General features: G+C 38.8%; 1 protein-coding gene across 3 annotated transcripts in view; it reads right to left on the bottom strand.

The window, feature by feature from the left end:
- Positions 1-1,027: 1,027 nt before the first annotated feature.
- Positions 1,028-25,358, bottom strand: part of LOC126236739 (deubiquitinase DESI2) — a 131,783-nt gene continuing 107,452 nt past the window's right edge. For all 3 annotated transcript variants that reach the window (XM_049946273.1, XM_049946274.1, XM_049946272.1), the window contains exons 4-6: positions 16,891-16,984; positions 7,558-7,699; positions 1,028-4,262 (exon numbers count right to left, since the gene is read on the bottom strand). In XM_049946273.1, coding sequence (XP_049802230.1) covers positions 4,098-4,262; positions 7,558-7,699; positions 16,891-16,984 — 401 coding nt within the window. In that variant the 3' untranslated portion in view covers positions 1,028-4,097. The remainder of the gene's footprint in view (positions 4,263-7,557; positions 7,700-16,890; positions 16,985-25,358) is intronic.

Here is a 25,358-nt window from a genome sequence, read left to right on the forward strand (position 1 = left end):
ATTGCAAATTTTGGTGATAAACATCTTAGTAAATTAGCTTACTATGCCTATTTTTACTCATTGCTTTCATATGGCATCATATTTTGGGGTAATTCATCACTGAGGAATAAAGTATTTATTGCACAAAAGCCTGTAATCAGAATAATAGCTGGAGTCCACCCAAGATCATCCTGCAGACATTTATTTAAGGATCTAGGGATATTCACAGTAGCTTCTCAGTATATATACTCTCTTATGAAATTTGTTATTAACAACCAAACCCAATTCAAAAGTAATAGCAGTGTGCATAACTACAATACTAGGAGAAAGGATGATCTTCACTATTCAAGATTAAATCTAACTTGGGCACAGAAAGGGGTGAATTATACTGGCACTAAAGTCTTTGGTAACTTACCAAATAGTATCAAAAGTCTGACAGATAACCAACAAGTATTTAAGAAGAAATTAAAAGAATTTCTGAATGACAACTCCTTCTACTCCATAGAGGAATTTTTAGATATAAATTAAGGAAAAAAAAAACATTAAAAAAATAAATAAAAAATAAAATAAAAACACTAAAAATAAAAAAAGTTGTTATATTAACTTAAGTATGTTGTTAAATTAACTTAATTATGTCATGTATTGGAAAATTTGGCTCGTTCCACATCATTACGAAATATCGTTTTCATGATCCATGGAACTAGTACTAATCTAATCTAATAATTTGTTTGATGAAGACTGTATCCAATTAGTGGAAGGCACTTTGATGGGTAAATGGAACAATGAGATGGACAAGACATTTCAAACAATGAATGAATATTTGAGTGTATTGGACATTGTTATGGAATGTGAAAATAAGACTTATTTCTTACTAAAGTTTAAATCCCTTGACAAATAATAATGTACATATGGCAATGCTGTAGAGTATTATTTCAAATGACAAGTTTTGTAATAAAATATTTTCTTTTAACAATTTTCATGAGAGTAAGACATTGGCTTCTTGTGGGTATAGGAGAGGGAGAGGGGGAGAGAGGGACCACAACGTGGATACATTGTAAACAATTTATTTCAACAACAACAGATGAATTCACATACAAGAAACAGATTTTTCTTTTTGTAATGACACATGCTAACAGATGTATCAAAAGTCTTCTGTAACTTAATAATACATTTAAAATTCCACTAATACTCCAACAATTCCATTAACAATGAATCACAGGCATCATCTTATGAAATGACAATAATCATTTTGCAGTCCAATTCCAATATCTTGTGGAAGAAATAATGGCACTTGGTACCACGAAACACATACTCCAGCCTTCAACTCTTAATTAAAATAAAGATGCTTTACAATTATATCATAATTGACAACTCTTCTATGTCAAGTGTTCTCTACTTAAATGAATAAATCACCTATACAATCAAATTATAAAGATTAACTTTTATAAAAAAAGAAAAACAGATTTTAAGAGATTAGAAAACTTATATGAAGATAACAGGATTGCTTCAGAAAATCCTCTCAATGTTTAAGCTGAGAGTATGCTTGTACAATACCTTAGAAAAGGAATGAAATAATGTTAAACAAGTATCAGATCATTGCAGGTATTTTATTAAAAACATGATTTCCTAAAAGTAAATAATTTAACAGAAACAAATGTCAAAGTTCAGTGGAAAGATTAACAAATATACTCATCTACAGTTTTTACCTTTCTTCTTACACAGGTACGTTATACATCTTTAAATAATACTAAATGAAAATGAACACATTCATACTAATGCATAAATATGAAACACTCCATTATCTGAAGAAAAATATATTTTTATTGGAAATTTAGTGTAATCAATTCATTATAATGTGTTTGTTTATACAACTTACACACAACTCTCCGCACTTTCCAGATTTGTAGAAAAAACAATCACAAAATATTAATATTGTTCTCAATGCCACCACAACACATGAGAGGAAGAGAAATTTCTCAGTAAATCAATTATGATCATGATGATCACCATCATCTAAATTTATATATTTGGCAAGATAAATTGAAACATATAACAGAAACGTATCTCATCTCTGTCACACACGGAAGATTTTTCACAATTTTTGTAATGTTTAACATATCCAACTATCAATTAAAAGCACCATCTTACAAGACCATATCTCTCTCTCTCTCTCTCTCTCTCTCTCCACACACACACACACACACACACACACACAAAATATTACACCTAGCACCCTCACTAACCGACTGGAACAAGTACCGAATACATAAAAATCAAGCTACTGTCAAAGTACTTCTAAAGACTTTGTGAATTAAGAGAAATGCATGCATCAGATACGTACAGTTCTACAAAGAAATTCTATTCTCCTTACTGTCAATACTACCTACATATCATGTCAGGATGCATATACAACTGCTTAAATAAGCTGTAATAGCAACTGCAATAAATACTAATATTACTAGTAGCAGTAAGAAAAATAACAATTGTAGCCACTAAATGAACTATCAATTACCTGAAGGTTGGACTGAAGAGATATTGGTGGAAACAAATTAGAAGTGGTCTTATTCACAGATCATTGCATTCACAGTATATTGTGATCCTCTCATTCCTGGGAGCCTTTAAGCACAATGATCGCTGACAATTAAAAATCTACAGTGTTCCAACTACTTGAGACTGAAATATACGGTGCGTAAATGAGAAGCATGAAAGAATATACTAGAGTGGTATCGTGAAACTGTGTATATGTGTGCGCGTGCATGCGAGTGTGCACATGCAATGTTGAAACCAAAGTCAGTAAAATTGTACCAAGTGGCCCAGATACAAATGCAGAACAACAAAAATAGAAGGCAAATTGAAATGGGGACATCAAAATATACGCTGAGTACAGCGTGAGACCAAGAGGGAACACACTGTTTCATCTGGCAGCCTCAATCAGACAGGGCAGCAGCAGCAGAATATTTATGGAATATCAAAGAAAGACGTCTTGCATGCACTGCGGTAGTAATAACTAAATGCTGCTTAAGGCTTCTGATAAAACCAAATGCAAAATAATGTTGCAACTAAAAGCCAACCACATATTGGGAGACCATATACATACACCTGTATGTTATATCACAACAAAGGCATATTTGCAACATACATACTGTTGTCCTATACAACACCATTCAAACTGCTTTAAGAAATTATGAAAGGGACAGGTATGTCTTATGTTTTACTTATTTGTCACTTTCATTTCATCATTACTACTTCCCTGAACACAGATAAGTGTTGTGAAAATTGTCCACTCTGGGTTGTATGTAAATTATCATACTTTTGGTTGCACTGCATTAAAAGCATCATTTACAGGAGCCATACATTTCAGTAAAATTTTCCTCTGAAAAATTAGGTTTTTTTTTGTAGCCATCTTACAACTTCACTGTTTATCAATATGATACAGTTCTCAACTCTCACTCGTATGACGTTTCAACACTTAGGTCTTCATTTTCTTACCTTGATCTATTATTCCATTTACTCACGTAACTGAAATGCTACGTATCACTTACTCAGAATGCAGTTGTCCAACATTTTGGTAAACAATAGTTCTTCTAAACCTCCCAGAAATGATGAGTACAATGTCTGCAATTTTACTCATCTTAAAAAAATAAATAGTTCCTTAAATTACTCCTACTTCAGCACTGTGTAGAACATTTTTCAGTCATAACAGTTCCAATTCTTACCTTATAATATTAAAAAAAAACTAAATTTGTGCAAATAAAATAGTTAAAGAACTTGCATAAAAGATTTGAAATTTATGAATAAAGATGTGTCATTGCAAACTTATATACTAGTTTTTCAGGGCACCTTACTCTTTAACTTGCATAGTTTTCCATGTACAATAAAATTCACCTCATACAGTATCAGAACATTTCCTGCCAACTCTAAAAATGCTAAGGTTTCATCTCTACCTGACTGTTAATAATATTTTGTATTTTGTTATGTATTGGACAGAATAATGAGCTCAGTATTGTACTTTGAACACTTAATTGTAATACCGGTATTTATAATCATTCCATTCTCTTTAGGCCTACTTTTTTTCTTTCCACAACAAGTTCCCATCTGAAACTTATTTATCACCAATGTTACAATGAAGTATCTGATGAATTTTCCTGATGTGAACTTATAGAATGCTGCAATGCCATGGGTGTTAACCATTCACGAGGCAAGCAGCGCTGGAGAAAAGGAACACACGAGCTGAAGTACGCCAGTCGGTTCACCCAAGATGGTATCTCTTGACCACAGAGAATCTGTAACCAAAAAAGTTGAATCTCAAGCTCACTCAGAACATGGATCTCGCCTTGCAAATAATTTCCATACAAAACTTGCTTTGGTAAAAACTACAGCACCACATACCGAGAGAGAGAGAGAGAGAGAGAAGAATCATGTGACAGACTGAAACATGAATTAGAAAACATATTCTTATGGTATGACTAAACTCAAAAGACAGCATTGTGATATGACCAAAGCTCTCAGTCAGTCAGATTTTCTAAATACAGCACTAATCAAGCAAGCATGGGTAATGCACTGGACATTAGCTGCAATATATCTTACTGATTAATAATATTTTTGAGAAATTATATGAAGATACAATAATTAAAGCATCTGCATCCTGAATTGATAACACTCTCTACAATTTGTATCTCTCAAGTACACAATCTGCCTACTTCTTTTAAAATTAAAAGATCTTTACATTAAATTTACTGTAGATCAAGATTTTTTTCCATTTATTGGTGGGTTAAGGACAAAATGGGCTCAACCTTGTATGAAAAATATATTTTCATGTGCAAGAAAATCAAATGAGACCACAGTCCTCCCACAAAAACACCGATACAATGAGATGGAGCTGAGCAGAATACTACATGTACCTCTCCTCTGCCTTTGGTGGTGAAGAAGAAAGTCCTGTACGATCTGACTTACTTTTCTGATGGGTACATTAAATGACATGAGGGTGAAGAGTTGGAGGAGAATGGGTATTTTTTGATTACAACTCGTCTGCTTTAGTGCAATTTGAAATGTGTGTAGCTCTGTCCCAATTTTGGTAAAATGTTAAGTGAACCATGAAGACATGTTTAAATAATAATACAGTACAGGTCATGAAGTTTTTGTCCTTAGGTGTATGTAGCGGGTAGACTGCCATACCACTGACCCTTCGCTTACGAGTCATAATCTATCCAGCACCAAATGTCACTAATTCTTGGATTGTGTGACTTCAAAGTGGCATCATTAATTGACATTAATTTATAGGATTGTGATCCATTGGAAAGAAGGAGATAGGTGAGGTGCTGCCATTCAAATTACTGCACTGAATTCTAGTCCCTGGAAAAGCTATGGAAAAAAAAGTTGAGACTTCTGTAAGGCTGAACAAGTTGTTTTTGCAATGTTATCTACAATTTAAACTGACTTGAGTGAAATTACTCATCTAATTGTTCGAGTGCTCTGTGTTTTATTACATTGACAACAGGTAGGGTACTGCCTGTGCTACCATGGTAGGCGATAAGTACGCGAGAGCAAATCTACAGCTTGTACCCAGTGAGATGTTGATACTGTATGACAGTCCTCTTGTCACTCTTATTTTCAAGACAATATTGGCATATTGTAAAGTGATAGTGCTAAAAAATTATATTTTAATGCAAAAATTTCATATTTCACTTGCACAGATTACCCCTTTCTGGAAAGCAATACATAAAATACAGTAGTTTTCAGCCAGCATCTGGTCAAGTTTTACACAGGGGCATCAACATGCTGCTCCTTTTTGCGATGTAGCAGAGATGTTCCCAATATATGTCCTTGGCAAATTGGAGGCAGACAATGGGAGCATAATATGTAGTTGCCAATGATCAACTGTTAGCTGGAAAGTATGAACTGCTCACAATACGTGAATGGTCTTTCATTCACAATCTGCTGTAGCCACACATTGAGGTTTCAGCTTTATGTAGCTGTTAATGGACTCGTATAAATCGGAGAACAGTTGTTGTGACAATAGACATACAAATTAAGTTTGTATAAAGTATGGAACTTTGTTATTGGTGACACACAAAGTATTTATGTTGTGTCAATGGCCTTTTATTCCTGATTTAGTCTGAAATATGGAATATTAATTGTTGTCATGGACTGATATGAATTACTTGATTATGTCGATAGCCCTTTCATTATATTCACCTTATTTCCTATCTTGGCACTTCTTAAACACACACACCAATGCATACTGCTTTCATCTGTGTCATAATGATGATGTGGCATGTTTGTGGATCTTAGGCATCCTCAACAAACATAATTAAAAAACGTTCTTGGTGACAAGTCCAAAAAGTGTCAAGACTGGATTTAAAAGAAATTGAGGAAGTAATTGGACTGAGTCACAAAACTCACTCATAGACATTTGTAAGTGATTGTGTACAATTATATTGGTGAATGGTGACTGTTCTAGTTTTTCTGCAGCTCTCTTACATTACACAATGGCACACGATGCAGTAAAAGTCGAAAACTCAAGTGATACATGTATTTTATTTGTGAGAATGAACAGCTAATTGGTTAATTTCAAATGATAAGGATATTCATGCAGAAAACATATCAAAGAAGCAACTACACAATATTACATGTATAATTCACCAATTCTTCCAGCAACTGATTTAACAGACACATATGCCCTATTTTTCTAACACCAATGGTAAGTTCAGTTCCAGAGAATGGAACTTAATTCATGTATCCTGTCAGTCCAAGAAGTTTCAAGACTGAAAAAAAAAAAAAAAAAAAAAAGAAAAAACGGGAAACATTAAGATAGTGGTTTTAATGCTTTAAGTGTTCTACACAGTCTTGAATACAATACACAGAATTCATATGCCATGTAAAGCTGTCAGTGAAGTCCTTCGGGATGTTATTCAACTTGCATGTCACAATGACCTGAATGTCAGTTATGTCATCAAAACATTGACCCTTCATGTTATTCTGCATATTGTAGTTTTGTGGTAGATTCATGCTGATGACACAAAGGCTCATCACCCACGATGATTTTTTCCAGAAAAGAATAGTCAATATTTTGCATTTAAACCAAGTTACAGCCAGTGCCCACATCCCATCGTTTTTTTCAGGGATCAAAGAATGCAGGACAAACTTTGCATACACTTTTCTTTTCTTTTCTTCAAAACATTCTGGAGACTCTTGAACACATGATTTAGAGATGTTGCTCCATGGCGATTTATGATGCAACAATGTTGACACACTACGGTTGCATGTCCTCTGCTTAACACTGCCTGCTCAGGTCAGACTGGTTGAATATACATCTGTTGTTTACAGTTGTTAGTCCAAGCCACCACCATAATTACAGTGCTGATATCCTTTTTATGACAGGAATAAAATCAGGCTCTGAACTTTTTGGACAGACAGTGTAAAGCATATCTACGACTACACAACTCTGAAAAAGTAAACTTATTATCATATTAATGAATGGCAGTATGACGGACTATAGTATATCACTGTTACTACCATAATTATAATGGACAGAATGCATTGATACATTTTCTAAGTCAACACACTTATTATGCTCACCTGAGTGAAGGAGCCGGAGAAGTGATTGCAGTTCTTGTTCATTAAATGGTAACGATCTCCACGAAAATCTTTCCCAAGTTCTACTATTATTCTCTTAACTTCATCATCTGTGAAATCTGTGTTACCTATATGAACAGATTGTCTAGAAAACAAATATATTACAATAAATATCTTATAGCAAAAACCTACAACCAAACAATGTTTATTACAAATGGTAATTCACCTATACAACCAAAATTTTCATTCACAATGGTGTGCTAAAAATTAATGCCTTCAATTTTTTTTGTGAAAACTTATACAGATTTTTGAATAATTCAAACACTGTTAACATTCTACATATTTATTATTCACCATATACATATTTGCAGCCCTCAGTCACTAGAGGGCTTCAATTGACATGGCAGCGTGTACCGTAATTATGCTGGTGTGCGAAAAACAGCATGCTGTAACCGAGTTTTGAATTTGAAGAGTCCATCCACACATGGAGCCTTTCTCTTTCAGCATGACAACTCCAATGAAATTCAGTTTAAGAGAAGCCTAAAGGATTTATTGGTGGCCAACTCCTTCTACTCCATTGATGAATTTCTCAGTAGGACCAATTGGTGTGTGTGTGTGTGTGTGTGTGTGTGTGTGTGTGTGTGTGTGTGTGTGTGTGATATAACTTCTGCACCATTTCAGTGCAGTAATGTGTTCATTGTAAATAAGATTGTAGTAGTTCTATTACATGTTTATTACCTCATAAATAAAAAAAAAACCTTTTTTAAATTTTAAATTCAGTGCATTTGTGTTTGCAAAATTATTCTTTCATATAGTGTTCATTAAAAAAATGACGATCATTCCACTTGGGACCTGTGGAAGGTACATTAACTCATTTGTTTCAGTTGTAAATATTTGCCATGTATTGTTGTTTTTCTGACATGTTCCACATCCTGGAGGACCTCCTCACTATGGATCAATTGGAATGAAAGTATCTAATCTGATCTAATCCAGATGACACACAGGCACTGCAACATCTACAACAATCTGACACCTTGAGTTCACTGTCATCAATCGTCCTCCATAAAGTCCCGACTTGGCCCCATCTGATTTTCATCTGTTTCCAGAACTTAAAGAGCACATTTGAGGACTTCACTTTGATAATGATGAAGTGGAGCAAGCAGAGGTAGGTTGTAGCTCAGTCAACAAAGTCAAATATTCTACAGTGATGATCTCTTGTTGGGAGAAATTTGTTTGTCACCAGGATCACTATGTTGGGAAATAAGTATGTAGACATGAAGAACAAAGATGCAGAATGTTAACAACATTTGTTTTATTTAGAAAGCTTTTCAAATTTTCACATGAAAAATTTGGAGGCATTACTTTTCAGCACACCCTCGTACACCATGAAACAGAACAAATGTAAACTTAAAAATTAGAATAACAGTACCATAAATAAATGCTACCAATTTAGTAACAGAGTAATGGAACATACATGTTTTCGGAGGAAGGGTTGTAAAAGAACACATGCAAAGGGAACTACTCATCTGCAATCGACTTATACATGGTGAAAAACACATGCAAAGCACCTGAAAAAATTGTGCTAGTTTTCATGTAAGCTCTCTCTCACTCACCCCCAGTGCCCCCCCCCCTCCCCCCCCCCCCCCAAAGTAGTGGTAACAAGGAGACAACCAAGCCACTCACTGGCATGGTAAACCAGTCAACCAGCCATTAACTGTTACCCTAATCACCAAGCCTCGAAGAATTTAACCACTTCTTCCATCAATTCTTTAACTACCTCTCATTGTGCTCAGATGTGAGGGATTTCATACCCAAGGTCTCAGCCTCCAATCTCCCCAAAGTGAAAGCAGTGCTCTACTGCTCACCCAACTTGTGTTATATCCTAGTCCACCCCCATGCTGCTTCTGTCCCCAGTTTTGTTCACTATGAATCTTACCCATGTGGATGAAACAGGTGCATGATATGTCCCATGCAACCACTCATCACCTGTTAGTAGAGTCCAGTCACTGGCTTTTTGAAACTGACCAAAGGTAAGGCAGCGTCTGAGTGCAATGACATCACATACACTGTCACTAACTACAAACTTTACCACTTGGTGTGCAGCATGATCACAGCCCCAATTCTGACTTCAACATTAGATTTAATATATATGCAGGGACAGGAAAAATTCATGAAAATGACAGAAGTATACTAATACCAATATTTGTAACTGATAATTACTCAATGCTAAAACTGCAATTTGACTTCTAATCTTCTCAAGTCTAAGTTTCCCGTATAATCTTAAACTTGCAGTTCATTTCCCATGTAATGAACTTTGATATGACTATGAAAATAACACAGAATTTGGCCAAAAACACCAGATTTGGCAAAAAATACCAGTAAATTTGAGGAAAAAGTAATGGTAACTTTGGCAAGAAAAATAAGACCCTCTGGAGGCAGGAAAAGAGCCAATTTATGCACAAAATTAACATAGAATATCGCACAACAGTAACACTGAAATGACAAAAAATACTGAATAGGGTGAAAATATATTGATGAATTTAGGAGGGAAAACAGAAAGAGAGAGAGAGAGGAAAAGGAAAAGAACAAAAGGCAAAGAAAATAGAGAATTTGGTGAATGATTACTACAAAATTTGGCAAAAGAATTACAAAACATTTGGCAAAAAAAGGGGTCATTGAATTTGGCAAACAAATTACAGTGTATCTGGCAAAAACAACATTGACTTTTTGCAGGAAATGTGGTAAAAGACACCAAATTTGGCAAAAAATGCACCAAATTTGGCAAATAAACATGCCAAATTTTAGTAAAAAAATAACAACCAATTTGTTAGAAATAACAATGAATCTGGCAAAAAATAACACCGAATGTGGTGAAAAATAGCACCGGATTTGGCCATACAATAAAATGATCCCCCCCCCCTCTCTCTCTCTCTCTCTCACACACACACACACACACACACACACACACACACACACACACAGATGCACATGTGAACTGTGTTTCCATTGCATCTAGGCCTCCAGTGCATCCACCATTCTTGCAAACCGTTTGGCTTCTACCTCTGTTGATGCCCACCCTCAGCTGCTCCCGTGTCACAACATTGTCCTGGTTGTTGATCTTTTTCTCTTCTGTAAATTAAGTTTCCACTTTATTTCTTCCACTCATTCTCTCTTGAATTCCACTCCCTCAGTAAGATGAGGGTTCTCATGATTGAACCTCATGTTGCTTTTATGTGAGGGTACAGAAATTTTGGAATTTTGGTTGGGAAGATTCCCATGAATATCTTCTTTGATTTGGAGTTTCTGTACTATCAGCATTAAATATGAATGACTGAACATTCTATATCTAAAAATTTAAATAATATGATCTACCATCTAATAAGTTTTAGATTTTGTTAATGATTTATTATGTAACATGTATTAGATTAAGTATATGCTTGTCTTTCATAACATCTGTCTGAAGTATCCGTTGGGCTTTGTGCAGTGGAGTGAACAATGTGACAGATGCTCTGAAGTCAGCAAAGGTGTAGTGGAGAGATCCCAACACTGTATGTTGTTCCACAGAACACTTCAGGCAAAGGCCTTCCTTGGAAAAGTGTTAATGATGTTATATAAAGAAGGAATGTCAAATGGATAAGAGTGAAAGTCAGTTGTCTGAGATCCCTGAAGTTGAGGATGTCTTTGTATTTAAATGAGGCAATAAATTTGTTTGCTATATTCAAGTCCTTGGCTATTCATTGAAGTATGCTTGAGTAACACAAGAATGTCTGCATTTTAAAGAATAAAATGGAGAAATGTTCTGCAGGACCAGAAGACATGTAATATCCTGCTTAACCCCCACAATTCCCAATGGAAGCCAATTGTCTCCCACATGTGTTTACCCTTACAGGTGCTTCAATTCTTTCCTGATCCTCCACACCAATCCAGACAGCCACTCAAAGAATTTGTGTTTATGGGAGAAGGGATGGAGGTCCTTACAATCTAATTAAAATTATCTGTTAGTTAGCACTTCATACTTTGGAGCTTAGTTCTACCAATCAGAGATATTAAGTGTCATCCATGAACCACCCTGTCATTGCCTATGCACCACAATGAAGTGCCAGTTCACTTGTAGTGTTTCAATAGCGTTGTGTATATGCTGCTCAGAAGCCATTTAACCTGTTAAGTGGGTAGTTTGTACACTCGCACCTCTTCCACAGTGGGTAATATACGACAGCGCGCCCGTTCGCGGTGGTGCTGCGCACTGTTCTCATGTTTTCCTTTGTGTTTTCATTGTTGAATTTAAATTGATATTGGGTGGAAATGAATAAAATATATTGCATAAGTTAACAAAACTGTATTTTCGCAATATTACATATCGTTTTCAGTGTGAAACATTTTAAAACAAGGTTCTGCACACAAGGAAACTTCGCATTCTGCGCACCAGTAAGAAGTCTCTTTGCGAAGTCCTTTTCTCGTACACACCACACACCTCCTTGTGGGTGGCAGAAGGTCTGGAAAATGCCTGGTTGTAAGGCGTGTTGCTTTTGGTGTTCGAGGTGGGCATCCTACTGATGTCCCTTGATGTGGTGAAGATATGGTTAACTGTTCACCAAGACTAATCAGAAAGCTCATTCTACTTTGTTCGCCACCATGCTTCTTGTACAGAATGTATGCATTGTAACATGCAATGTTCAACAAGTGGTGGAAAAGCTTCTGATAGTATTTTTTCAGCCTGCTTCTGGCCATCTGGTAGCTTTGTAACTGAGAATCGCACCTATCCACCCCCTCCCATATTCTTGTTGTAGTCAACGACAACTTGTGGCTTTTGAACGATTCCCTTCTTCGAGTTTACATTTACAAATGTATTGTCATGGAAGGTGCTGACCATAACAACGTCTCTTTTGTCTTTCCATTTCATTACCATCTGCTTGCCTTTGTACCCTGTTATGTACTCCCCTTTCTTCAGTTTTTCCTTTTTTACTAAGTCAGGGAACCCCTTCCTGTCTCGCCACATTGTGCCAACAACATCGGTGTTATTGCTGGTTAGTTTGTCCACCAAATCTGTACTGGTGTATCAGTTGTCAAGATAAATACAGTGGCCTTTCCCGAGTAGATCGTGTGCAAGCTCCAAAACAATTCGAGAGGTTATTTTTTCGTCTGGATAGTGGCTACCATAATTAGTGTCCTTTCCAGTGTAAACAATCAAGTCCCATTCATACCTGGAACTGCTTTCACAGAGTTCATACAATTTGATGCCAAATCTGCTATGCTTTGATGGAATATATTGCTTCCATCCATCCAATCCGTCCTTTCAAGAGCAACGACGATTCGTCAACGGTGATGTTCCTTTCTGGCATGTACACTGATCTGAATTTACGCCGCAGATGCTCCATAATGGGGCGAATTTTGAATAGTTTTCTGCTGATAGTGCCTAGTAGATCATATGAGGTATTGTCAGCAAAGTGGAGGAATTTCAATAGAAGATGAAACCGCTTTTCACTCATCACTTTCCTGAAGAGAGGTGTGTCAACTGATTCCCTCTTTGAAAAGTACATTTTGTGGTCTGGTTTGTGAAGAATTCCTTAAAGTACAGGCATTCCAATAAGTGTTTGTACCTTGTCGCGTGTAGTATTCTGCCAACTGTGAACCCTGGAGCGTGCTGCTAAACTGGAATGAGAAGCTATGAACTGTTCTGCATATAAGTTCGTCTGTTCAGCTATCATTGTGCACAAAGCATCATCCACAAAACAGATAAAACAACTCATCACATCATTTTGTTTTAGGCACAACTGTACCACTATTACCACTGAACAAATATTGAATACGAACTGAACTAGCATGCACAAATTCACTAGGTACCGTCTGCTGCAGTAGTGTCTCGTCGTCAGATGTTTCTGAATCGAAGTTACTTTCACTGGCCTCAACATCTGTATCTTGAAAACTTTCAGAAGTGTCACTGAAATTATCATCACTTTCTAAAAGCAGCTTCTCAATCTCCAAATCTGATAAGCGACTTCTTTTCACCATTGCAAAAGATCACTCACTAATGCTGCAGCAAACACAGACGAAAAAGGCGCGCTTTTGCGGCTGCTTCACAGGACGCATTTTCTCAACGCGCACTCGGGTGGACAATGTTATAACTAGCCTAGAACACGCTGTGTTGTGTGACAAGAGCTGCCATCTAGTGGACGAAGTTCAACTAATACCACAGTGTCAACGGCAGGTCGATAACTCGTCATTTCCAATAGCTACTAGCCACAGAATGCAGTGGATGGATATATCCGTCGAACCCACTGTGCAATAGCAGAGCATGGACGGATATATCCGTCATGCCCACTTAAAAGGTTAACTGTCACCAGTGCAGCAGGCAAAAATAACAGTTTTAATCAGACTGTAAGAAAAGAGTGAAAACTGGTGTAATTTTCTTTTTCAGTTGTTGTTACCAGATACGATAATATATATGACATTTCAAAGGTTTAAGCATAGAAAAGGAAGAGAGAGGGGGAGAGGGAAAGGGAGGATGGAACGAGGGGAGAGGGTGGGCAATGAGAAAGAGAAAGAAAGAGAGAGAGAGAGAGAGAGAGAGAGAGAGAGAGAGAGAGAGAGAGAGAGAGAGGGGGGGGGAGGAGGGGGGGTGGGAGGGGGGGAGGAGGGAGCGAGAGAGAGAGAGAGAGAGAGAGAGAGAGAGAGAGAGAGAGAGCTTCAGACATCCACACCAATTCTTTTATTGCAGTCCCACTTTCATCCCACATTTCCCATTTTCACTGTGCATGTATATTGTGGCCACTGTTAAACAGTTTACAGAATCTGTTGAAATGAACCATTTTGCTTCCAGGACAGCTGCTTTGACACAGTGCTGCAGGGCTTATTGTTTAATCTTAGAAAGCAATGTAACGAGAAATTGGGATCCTGATCTCACAAATGGGCAAGCGGTTGATCCACTATTATATCCCTATTTTTGTTTCACTGCTGCTGTCAGAAATGATTTTAACATCCCGCTGTGTACTATTCTACGCCATTACATAACCTTTACCTAACTGTTACATGACTGTGGTTTGTTTCAGATCTAATCAAAAATAAGTAAAGATGGTGCATAGGCTAAATTTTCTGACTATGCTCATATTGCAGCAAGAATGTGAGTATGGCAATCACCTACGGTGGTACAGATATGGTGGAGATGGGAAAAGAGGAGACACATGACTATGGATGTGAAAATAATAAAAAGACTGCTCAAGAATTTCTTGCATGTGTGTTCGGTTATTGAACAGGATGTTGGGCCCACAAAGACAGTTATCACTGAATAAGCTGAAGCTAATGCTGCTGTGGCATTTGTGCAAACGTCCTCAGAAGTTCCTGAGACAACAACACAGAGAATCCAGTTTATCATAAGGTTCACCCTAACGGATAATGAAGGATACTTCCAAAGCTGTGACTAGGGAGGAGCACAAGCATGTATCGAATGATACGTTGCAGCCATGTCAGGAATGTTGCAGACCATCTACAACGGTGTGCTACTAATGCTGGTGCCTCTGTTGAAATATGAAATGGCAGGGGTCGTAGTATATGGTAGAACTGAAATTACCCACATAACACACTTTGTCACGTATTTATAATGAAAAAAAAGAGACATAATAGTGGATAAGTTTGATGGAGCAATTAAATCGCTGATCATGAACTGTTAAACAAGTGTATTCAATGAATGGAACTGTGTGCAACATACAATACAAGAAAACTAAACATACTTTGAGTAAAGACTTCGATGTCTAAAATGACAAAAACAGTATTTGGTATGCGCAACTGAAAGATATATATGGTACAACAGATAAAACATGGAAAATAAAAGTTTGTTCAAACAGTTTTGCCTCAAAATGGAATTGTACATTTGTATGACACCAAACATAAGCTATGTGCTATGTGATCAAAAGTATCTGGACACCTGGCTGAAAAGGACTTACAAGTCGGTCGCACCCTCCATCGGTAATGCTGGAAGTCAATATGGTATTGGCCCACTCTTAGCCTTCATAACAGCTTCCATTCTCATAGCCATATGTTCAATAAGGTGCTGGAAGATTTCTAGGGGAATGGCAGCCCATCCTTCTTGGAGTGCTGCACTGAGGAGAGGTACTGATGCCAGTCGTGAGGCTTGGCATGAAGTTGGCATTCCCAAACATCCCAAAGGCGTTTTAGATGCAGTTGCCATCCCCGAATTGCTCTTCAACAGTGGAAAGCAAGAAGGTACTTAAAACGTCAATGTAGGCCTGTGCCGTGACAGTGCCACACAAAACAACAAGGGCTGCAAGCCCCCTCCATGAAAAACACGACCACACCATAACACCAACGCCTCCAAATTTTACTGTTGGCACTACATGTACTGGCAGATGACTTTCACCAGGCATTCACCATACCCACACCCTGCCATTGGATCGCCACATTATGTATCATGATTCGTCACTCCACACAACATTTTTCCACTGTTCAATTGTCCAATGTTTACGCTCCTTACACCAAGCGAGGCACTGTTTGGCATTTACCGGCGTGATGTTTGGCTTATGAGCAGCTGCGCGACCATGAAATCCAAGTTTTCTCATTCCCGCCGAACTGTCATAGTACTTGCAGTGGATCCTGATCCAGCTTGGAGCTCTTGTGTGACGGTCTGGATAGATGTCTGCCTATTACACATTACGACCTTCTTCAACCGTCAGTGGTTTCTGTCAGTCCACAGATGAGGTCGGCCTGAACGCTTTTGTGCTGTACTTGTCCCATCACGTTTCCGCTTCACTACTGCATCAGAAACAATGGACCTGGGGATGCTTAGGAGTGTGGAAATCTCGCATACAGATGTATGACACAAGCGACACCCAATCACCTGCGCACATTAAAAGTCCGGGAGTTCCACAGAGCTCCCCATTCTGCTCTGTCACAGTGTCGAAGGACTAGAGGCCGCTGATATTGGAGTACCTGGCAGTAGGTGGCAGCACAGTGCATCTAATATGAAAAACATATGTTATTGGGGGTGTCTGCATACTTTTGATCACATAGTGTGTATAGAAGTTACGTAATTCATACATGTTTCTAACTAGATCATCAGTTTTAATGTGTGCAGATACAGGTGCAGCTTATCAAACACTTTCCTACAGCTATTCTGTATATTTACACAACCAGAAAGCTTATCTGTGGTTACCAGAAAACTTCTTGGCTCTTATACAAGTCAACTGAAGTATTACTTCACTTGCTAGAATGTAGAATTTGGAAACCCCACCCATCTGAGGCCCCCCCTCCCCCACGCCCCACTCCCCCTGTACATACAGACTGTTCAACCAAATGAAATGAATGCTATTTATGACAGTATCTTACCTGAACTGGAATTGCTCTCCAAGCTCTTCTGCATTCCTTGGAGTGATATCAAATATTCCTGATATAGGAAATGGGTGTCCTCCATATGCATACTCTGAAGAAATATGAATAACAAAAGTAATTCTTCTGAAATACACAAAACCAGCAAACAAAATGAAATAAGAACAATTTTGTTCTTTCACTGCAGAAAATAAAGAAATGTAACAAGAAAGACATCAGGGATATTAGCAACCTTGATAAAGAGAAATGGACAATCCAAAAATTTATTGAAAGCAAGGATTATATGACTTTTCTGCAACACAGGTGTCTTTACTCAATGTCAGTTTGCATCTACTTTCCTGTACAAAAGATCTGAAACTTTTGATGTCATATATATATATATATACTCTCTTCCCGTTATCCACCAGGCCTCAATCTCCGCTAATTTCAATTTGCCGCCACTCATACCTCAACTGTCATTCAACAACATCTTAGCCTCTGCACTTCTGCCTCGACTGACATCTCTGCCCAAACTCTTTGTCTTTAATTATGTCTGCTTGTGTCTGTATATGTGTGGATGGATATGTGTGTGTGTGCGCGAGTGTATACCCATCCTTTTTTCCCCCTAAGGTAAGTCTTTCCGCTCCCAGGATTGGAATGACTCCTTACCCTCTCCCTTAAAACCCACATCCTTTCGTCTTTCCCTCTCCTTCCCTCTTTCCTGATGAGGCAACAGTTTGTTGCGAAAGCTTGAATTTTGTGTGTATGTTGACCTGCCAGCACTTTCATTTGGTAAGTCACATTATATATATATATATAAACGAAGATGATGTGACTTACCGAACGAAAGCGCTGGCAGGTCGATAGACACACAAACAAACACAAACACACACACAAAATTCACAACAAACTGTTGCCTCATCAGGAAAGAGGGGAAGGAGAGGGAAAAACGAAAGGATGTGGGTTTTAAGGGAGAGGGTAAGGAGGCATTCCAATCCCGGGAGCAGAAAGACTTACCTTAGGGGGAAAAAAGGACAGGTATACACTCGCACACATGCACATATCCATCCACACATATACAGACACAAGCAGACATATTTAAAGACAAAGGGTTTGGGCAGAGATGTCAGTCGAGGCGGAAGTGAAGAGGCAAAGATGATGTTGAATGACAGGTGAGGTATGAGTGGCGGCAAATTGAAATTAGCGGAGATTGAGGCTTGGTGGGTAACGGGAAGAGAGGATATATTGAAGAGCAAGTTCCCATCCCCGGAGTTCGGATAGGTTGGTGTTGGTGGGAAGTATCCAGATAACCCGGACGGTGTAACACTGTGGCAAGATGTGCTGGCCGTGCACCAAGGCATGTTTAGCCACAGGGTGATCCTCATTACCAACAAACACTGTCTGCCTGTGTCCATTCATGCGAATGGACAGTTTGTTGCTGGTCATTCCCACATAGAATGCATCACAGTGTAGGCAGGTCAGTTGGTAAATCACGTGGGTGCTTTCACATGTGGCTCTGCCTTTGATCGTGTACACCTTCCGGGTTACAGGACTGGAGTAGGTGGTGGTGGGAGGGTGCATGGGACAGGTTTTACACCGGGGGGGGTTACAAGGATAGGAGCCAGATGGTAGGGAAGGTGGTTTGGGGATTTCATAGGGATGAACTAACAGGTTGCGAAGGTTAGGTGGACGGCGGAAAGACACTCTTGGTGGAGTGGGGAGGATTTCATGAAGGATGGATCTCATTTCAGGGCAGGATTTGAGGAAGTCGTATCCCTGCTGGAGAGCCACATTCAGAGTCTGGTCCAGTCCCGGAAAGTATCCTGTCACAAGTGGGGCACTTTTGTGGTTCTTCTGTGGGGGATTCTGGGTTTGAGGGGATGAGGAAGTGGCTCTGGTTATTTGCTTCTGTACCAGGTCAGGAGGGTAGTTGTGAGATGCGAAAGCTGTTGTCAGGTTGTTGGTGTAATGGTTCAGGGATTCCAGACTGGAGCAGATTCGTTTGCCACGAAGACCTAGCCTGTAGGGAAGGGATCGTTTGATGTGGAATGGGTGGCAGTTGTCATAATGCAGGTACTGTTGCTTGTTGGTGGGTTTGATGTGGACGGACATGTGAAGCTGGCCATTGGACAGGTGGAGGTCAACGTCAAGGAAAGTGGCATGGGATTTTGAGTAGGACCAGGTGAATCTGATGGAACCAAAGGAGTTGAGGTTGGAGAGGAAATTCTGAAGTTCTTCTTCACTGTGAGTCCAGATCATGAAGATGTCATCAATAAATCTGTACCAAACTTTGGGTTGGCAGGCCTGGGTAACCAAGAAGGCTTCCTCTAAGCGACCCATGAATAGGTTGGCGTACGAGGGGGCCATCCTGGTACCCATGGCTGTTCCCTTTAATTGTTGGTATGTCTGGCCTTCAAAAGTGAAGAAGTTGTGGGTCAGGATGAAGCTGGCTAAGGTGATGAGGAAAGAGGTTTTAGGTAGGGTGGCAGGTGATCGGCGTGAAAGGAAGTGCTCCATCGCTGTGAGGCCCTGGACGTGCAGAATATTTGTGTATTGATGCCACTTCCTTATACACAAATATTCCGCACGTCCAGGGCCTCGCTGCGATGGAGCACTTCCTTTCACGCCGATCACCTGCCACCCTACCTAAAACCTCTTTCCTCATCACCTTAGCCAGCTTCATCCTGACCCACAACTTCTTCACTTTTGAAGGCCAGACATACCAACAATTAAAGGGAACAGCCATGGGTACCAGGATGGCCCCCTCGTACGCCAACCTATTCATGGGTCGCTTAGAGGAAGCCTTCTTGGTTACCCAGGCCTGCCAACCCAAAGTTTGGTACAGATTTATTGATGACATCTTCATGATCTGGACTCACAGTGAAGAAGAACTTCAGAATTTCCTCTCCAACCTCAACTCCTTTGGTTCCATCAGATTCACCTGGTCCTACTCAAAATCCCATGCCACTTTCCTTGACGTTGACCTCCACCTGTCCAATGGCCAGCTTCACACGTCCGTCCACATCAAACCCACCAACAAGCAACAGTACCTGCATTATGACAGCTGCCACCCATTCCACATCAAACGATCCCTTCCCTACAGGCTAGGTCTTCGTGGCAAACGAATCTGCTCCAGTCTGGAATCCCTGAACCATTACACCAACAACCTAACAACAGCTTTCGCATCTCGCAACTACCCTCCTGACCTGGTACAGAAGCAAATAACCAGAGCCACTTCCTCATCCCCTCAAACCCAGAATCCCCCACAGAAGAACCACAAAAGTGCCCCACTTGTGACAGGATACTTTCCGGGACTGGACCAGACTCTGAATGTGGCTCTCCAGCAGGGATACGACTTCCTCAAATCCTGCCCTGAAATGAGATCCATCCTTCATGAAATCCTCCCCACTCCACCAAGAGTGTCTTTCCGCCGTCCACCTAACCTTCGCAACCTGTTAGTTCATCCCTATGAAATCCCCAAACCACCTTCCCTACCATCTGGCTCCTATCCTTGTAACCCCCCCCGGTGTAAAACCTGTCCCATGCACCCTCCCACCACCACCTACTCCAGTCCTGTAACCCGGAAGGTGTACACGATCAAAGGCAGAGCCACATGTGAAAGCACCCACGTGATTTACCAACTGACCTGCCTACACTGTGATGCATTCTATGTGGGAATGACCAGCAACAAACTGTCCATTCGCATGAATGGACACAGGCAGACAGTGTTTGTTGGTAATGAGGATCACCCTGTGGCTAAACATGCCTTGGTGCACGGCCAGCACATCTTGCCACAGTGTTACACCGTCCGGGTTATCTGGATACTTCCCACCAACACCAACCTATCCGAACTCCGGAGATGGGAACTTGCTCTTCAATATATCCTCTCTTCCCGTTACCCACCAGGCCTCAATCTCCGCTAATTTCAAGTTGCCGCCACTCATACCTCACCCGTCATTCAACATCATCTTTGCCTCTTCACTTCTGCCTCGACTGACATCTCTGCCCAAACCCTTTGTCTTTAAATATGTCTGCTTGTGTCTGTATATGTGTGGATGGATATGTGCATGTGTGCGAGTGTATACCTGTCCTTTTTTCCCCCTAAGGTAAGTCTTTCCGCTCCCGGGATTGGAATGCCTCCTTACCCTCTCCCTTAAATCCCACATGCTTTCATCTTTCCCTCTCCTTCCCTCTTTCCTGATGAGGCAACGGTTTGTTGCGAAAGCTTGAATTTCGTGTGTATGTTTGTGTGTCTATTGACCTGCCAGCACTTTCATTCGGTAAGTCACATCATCTGTGTTTTTAGATATATTTTTCCCACGTGGAATGTTTCCCTCTATTATATATATATATATATATATATATATATATATATATATATATATATATATATATATAATAAATTTAAGTCTCCCACGAGTTTTTCTGTCTGTATATGAAGACTAATCTCGGGAACTACTGTTGGGATGCTGATAACAGTTTTCACTAACAAAAAGACTGATTAATGAGCAAGGTTTATGTATATATGGCAGATAAGTGATCCTGCAATATATACTTAGTGGTATTAGTGTGAAGCCGGGGAGACCATTAGCATGAAATAAAGAACGCTACAATAAAAAAAAGAGAACCCATACACTGGATAAATTTTGGAATTCCACAAAGGACTGTGGTACACCAACCATTAAGAGGGCAAGGTGAAGATTCTGCCTATATACATTTCATTTTCATTATAGTGATAATTGTGCCTTCCAGTCTGTTCTGGAAGTTCTCAGCATCCATCTTCTCATTGCTCACTCTAAAGTCCTCAGTTTTTTAATGGTTTTCACATTAAAGCTACACCTACCACCACTGCAAGTCAAAACTGGTAGCGCACAGATCGTAAACTTTATATTTCAGACTCAACTGAAACTTAAGTTTTTATAACTCTATTACCCAAGCTAGTAATTCATATTCATTACTCAATTTTATAATTTTGTTTGTGATCTGCAAATGATCCATCGTGATACATTCAGTTACGAAGCCTTCAAATTTCTTTGCTGGATAAAAAGCGAACTTTCTTGGAAGTTGGTGGTAATTTTCCTGCGTATTTTCTACAGTATGGAAAAATATCTGACATTTGTTTAACTGGAATGAGATTTTCACTCTGCAGCGGAGTGTGCGCTGATATGAAACTTCCTGGCAGGAGAGCTTCTGTAAAGTTTGGAAGGTAGGAGACGAGGTACTGGCAGAAGTAAAGCTGTGAGTACCGGGCGTGAGTCGTGCTTCGGTAGCTCAGTTGGTAGAGCACTTGCCCGGGAAAGGCAAAGGTCCCCGAGTTCGAGTCTCGGTCGGGCACACAGTTTTAATCTGCCAGGAAGTTTCATATCAGTTGTTTAACTGTTTATGCTGTATGTTCCATCAGTGAGAACAAGAACAATTACAGAATTCCCCTGTTTTGGGGAACTGACTTCCGCTGCAGACTTTCTGTAAACAGTTTTGCAAGTTACTTAAGATCTACGAATTTTCTTTTTGTTATTAGTTACTATGTTGTCCACCATCAAGATGAGGAAAATAGTCAGGATAAATTCCTGCTATGTTTTCTGCGTAGTGTTACTGGTTACAATTGTTTGTGTAATCAAATTTAAATATTTCTCACATTTTCTTGAAGAAATTTCTAAATAGTGCTGTTTGGTTCAGAATATTCTATTATTTTCTCACTGCCATTTGCCTAGACTCTTTCCCACTTGCTTTCTTGTGAAATAATGTATTAAGACAAATACTTAGCTTTTCTCAATAAATTTTACTAATGATTTCCCCCGACTTTCCTCTGATGATCACAAACAAATTTTTCCACTGATGAAATGCTCTTTCATTTTGTCCTACTGTAATGCCAAAGTCTTCTGTTATCACCTTGTAGCAGGGATTTGCTGTCATTGTCAATTTCAATAACTCTTTGTAGATACCTTTAAGCCTCCTAAAAAATGTAAGCACATTGGTGGATACACTGGAATGAGTAAGCAACAAGTGTTAATATTCTGTCTGAGAATCCTTTAATATCTAATATTGCTTTTCAATTTTGTGATTGATAATAAAGGCTACAGCCAATTTTTTTCCCTGCTATGTTCCTAACTCAAACCCTAAACAGGGTCTGTTCTTCCTACAGTGATGGCTATGTATGGAATACATTTCACAAGAGATAAAAAAATGCATCTCTTTTTAAATAAAATAATTTTGAGTATGGGGTTGAATTGTAAGAAAACACTAAAACAATTATACCATCAACATTTTAACCATCCTTACAGTGGTCCTCTCTGGGGTGACTAACTGCTAGAGTCTGCTAATGATCTTCCCTGTATTCAGTCTTATTTCGAGTGTCAGATTGAAACACCAATACACTATACCACTGATGCAATGACAGTAACACTTCTGTGTCATCTAAGTGAGTATTAGTCTATTATTATTATTATTATTATTACTATTGTTATTAGTGTTTGTTCTCAAATGCATGTATTCCTTTCACTTAATGTTATTAACAAGTATATTTCTTTTATAATTAAAAAACTAAACATAAGAATTGTGATTTGACTTCTTTATGCATAGGGAATTGAAAGTTAGAATTGAAATGATTAGGAAAGGTGGAGGGAAACTCCCGGTGTTTGGGAGGTGTTAATTGCACCAAAGGAAAAGGCATGAGAGTACTACGTTAGTGTGCTAAGAGTACTACAGTCAGTAAGCAACTAGCAGCTGAAGTGTGAACAACCAGGGTTCAAGTCTCTGTCACTTTCTGCTGCTCAAGGTCGAAGAAAGAAACAGACTTTAAAATAGCATTCACAAAAATGCAACAACATTCTGCAACAGAAACAACTTAAAAAAAGAAATCTCACCTTCCATTCCTTCTCCAAGAGGAGAGAGTGGGTGAATGTAGAACTCTGTTCTTTTGAGCCTTGTGAAAGCTGGCACTGGGGAAGGAGGCTCCCAATTAGGCTACAAACACACAGACAAGCCGTAACAGTCTGTCTCAGAAACAAACGAAATGCTGTCTTCCCTCCCAGAATGTGATGACGTATTTGCCACAGAACTGAACAATAGATGCTAAAACCACAATCTTCTAGGTTTGAAGGGGCAGTAGCAATATGTCACTCAAATCTGCCTGGTTCATTTATTCTCGTCAAATGCACACAGTGTGTGTTTGTGCATTTTAAGAAGTGATGGATAAACTTTTTTTAAGGAATAAAAAGGAACGAAGTCCTAGTCCCAATGAAACTAAATATGGAAATACAAAAGAAACAAAACCTGATACTAAAATAGGCATACCAAATAAACAATTAGTGGAAAAGTATAAAATGTTACGTAAGTGGTGCAAAGTGCCGTGTTCCAGAGAAATTCCGTTATTTGTGTGTAGTTTGTGCAAGAGCAGGAGAAAGAAGAACTGTTCAGTGTCATCAACAGGTAAGCTGCAGCATTAATTATCATTCACAACAAATGTGAGAACTTACCAGTTTAAATAGTTTTTTTTAATGTAGATAGCAATGCAAATGATGAATATAAAATCATTCTCTATATATCCAACTCAAATTAGGTTTCCCTGGAAAAAAAAGTCAGAAACAGAAGTACGACTTCAAACAGCCAAGACTGCTATTGTACAGCCTATGTCGTGATGACTGGTTTCAGCAAACTACGTTGCCATCACAGGATCTTCTGAATCTTCATTCTGCTAATGTACGAACATGAGGTTGTATAATCAGTGCAATACGTATGGTGTTTTATGTATTAATTATTTTATGCTTGACTTGCTGATATACTGTAGTTTTCTTGCTCATAAAATATCGTTTTGTGATGCCCGATATGAAATAAAATGCATTTGATCAAGATTCAGTGAAATGTAGCGCAGAAGACCCGTCAATGACAACGAAGTTTGCTGAAACTGGTCATCACAATGAAAGCTGCACAATAGCGAACTTAGATGTTGGAAGCTGTACATCTATTTCTGCATTAATCTACATCGCCCCCTAGCTTGATAATAGGTCTAAATTATTTCCGCGTAAATAAATAATTTGAATTCTATATGTTACATCATACTCTAGTTACAATTTCTAAGCTACATACAAGTAAATCTGTGAACACTAAAGGTTCTTTATTTTTCTTTTATATCTAAGATATTGTGTTGTCAAAGCTGATACATTAACGAGGTCTGAAATCTCGGCAGACCATGACACTTCAATTCGAGAGTCGTTAGAGGCACTAAATTTTGTCAAAGCTGTAGCTGCATTCTGTAAAAATGCTGAGGAAAGTGTAGTAGCCACTATGAAAGTCATCTACACAGTAAAATGGGAAAATATTGCTACAAGAAAGTTTTCTATGTTAAAAGAACTCTGCAGAGACTTAGGCTGTCCTCCTTTGACCAAATTAACATCCAGTGGCAACACAAATTATGAAAGTTATGACAGTATTCACCATATGAAAGATACAATGTGTAAAATTATTACTGATGATATTTTATCAAAAATAAA

The sequence above is a fragment of the Schistocerca nitens genome, chromosome 2, assembly GCF_023898315.1.
Source record: "Schistocerca nitens isolate TAMUIC-IGC-003100 chromosome 2, iqSchNite1.1, whole genome shotgun sequence".
NCBI classification, from domain to species: Eukaryota; Metazoa; Arthropoda; class Insecta; order Orthoptera; family Acrididae; genus Schistocerca; species Schistocerca nitens.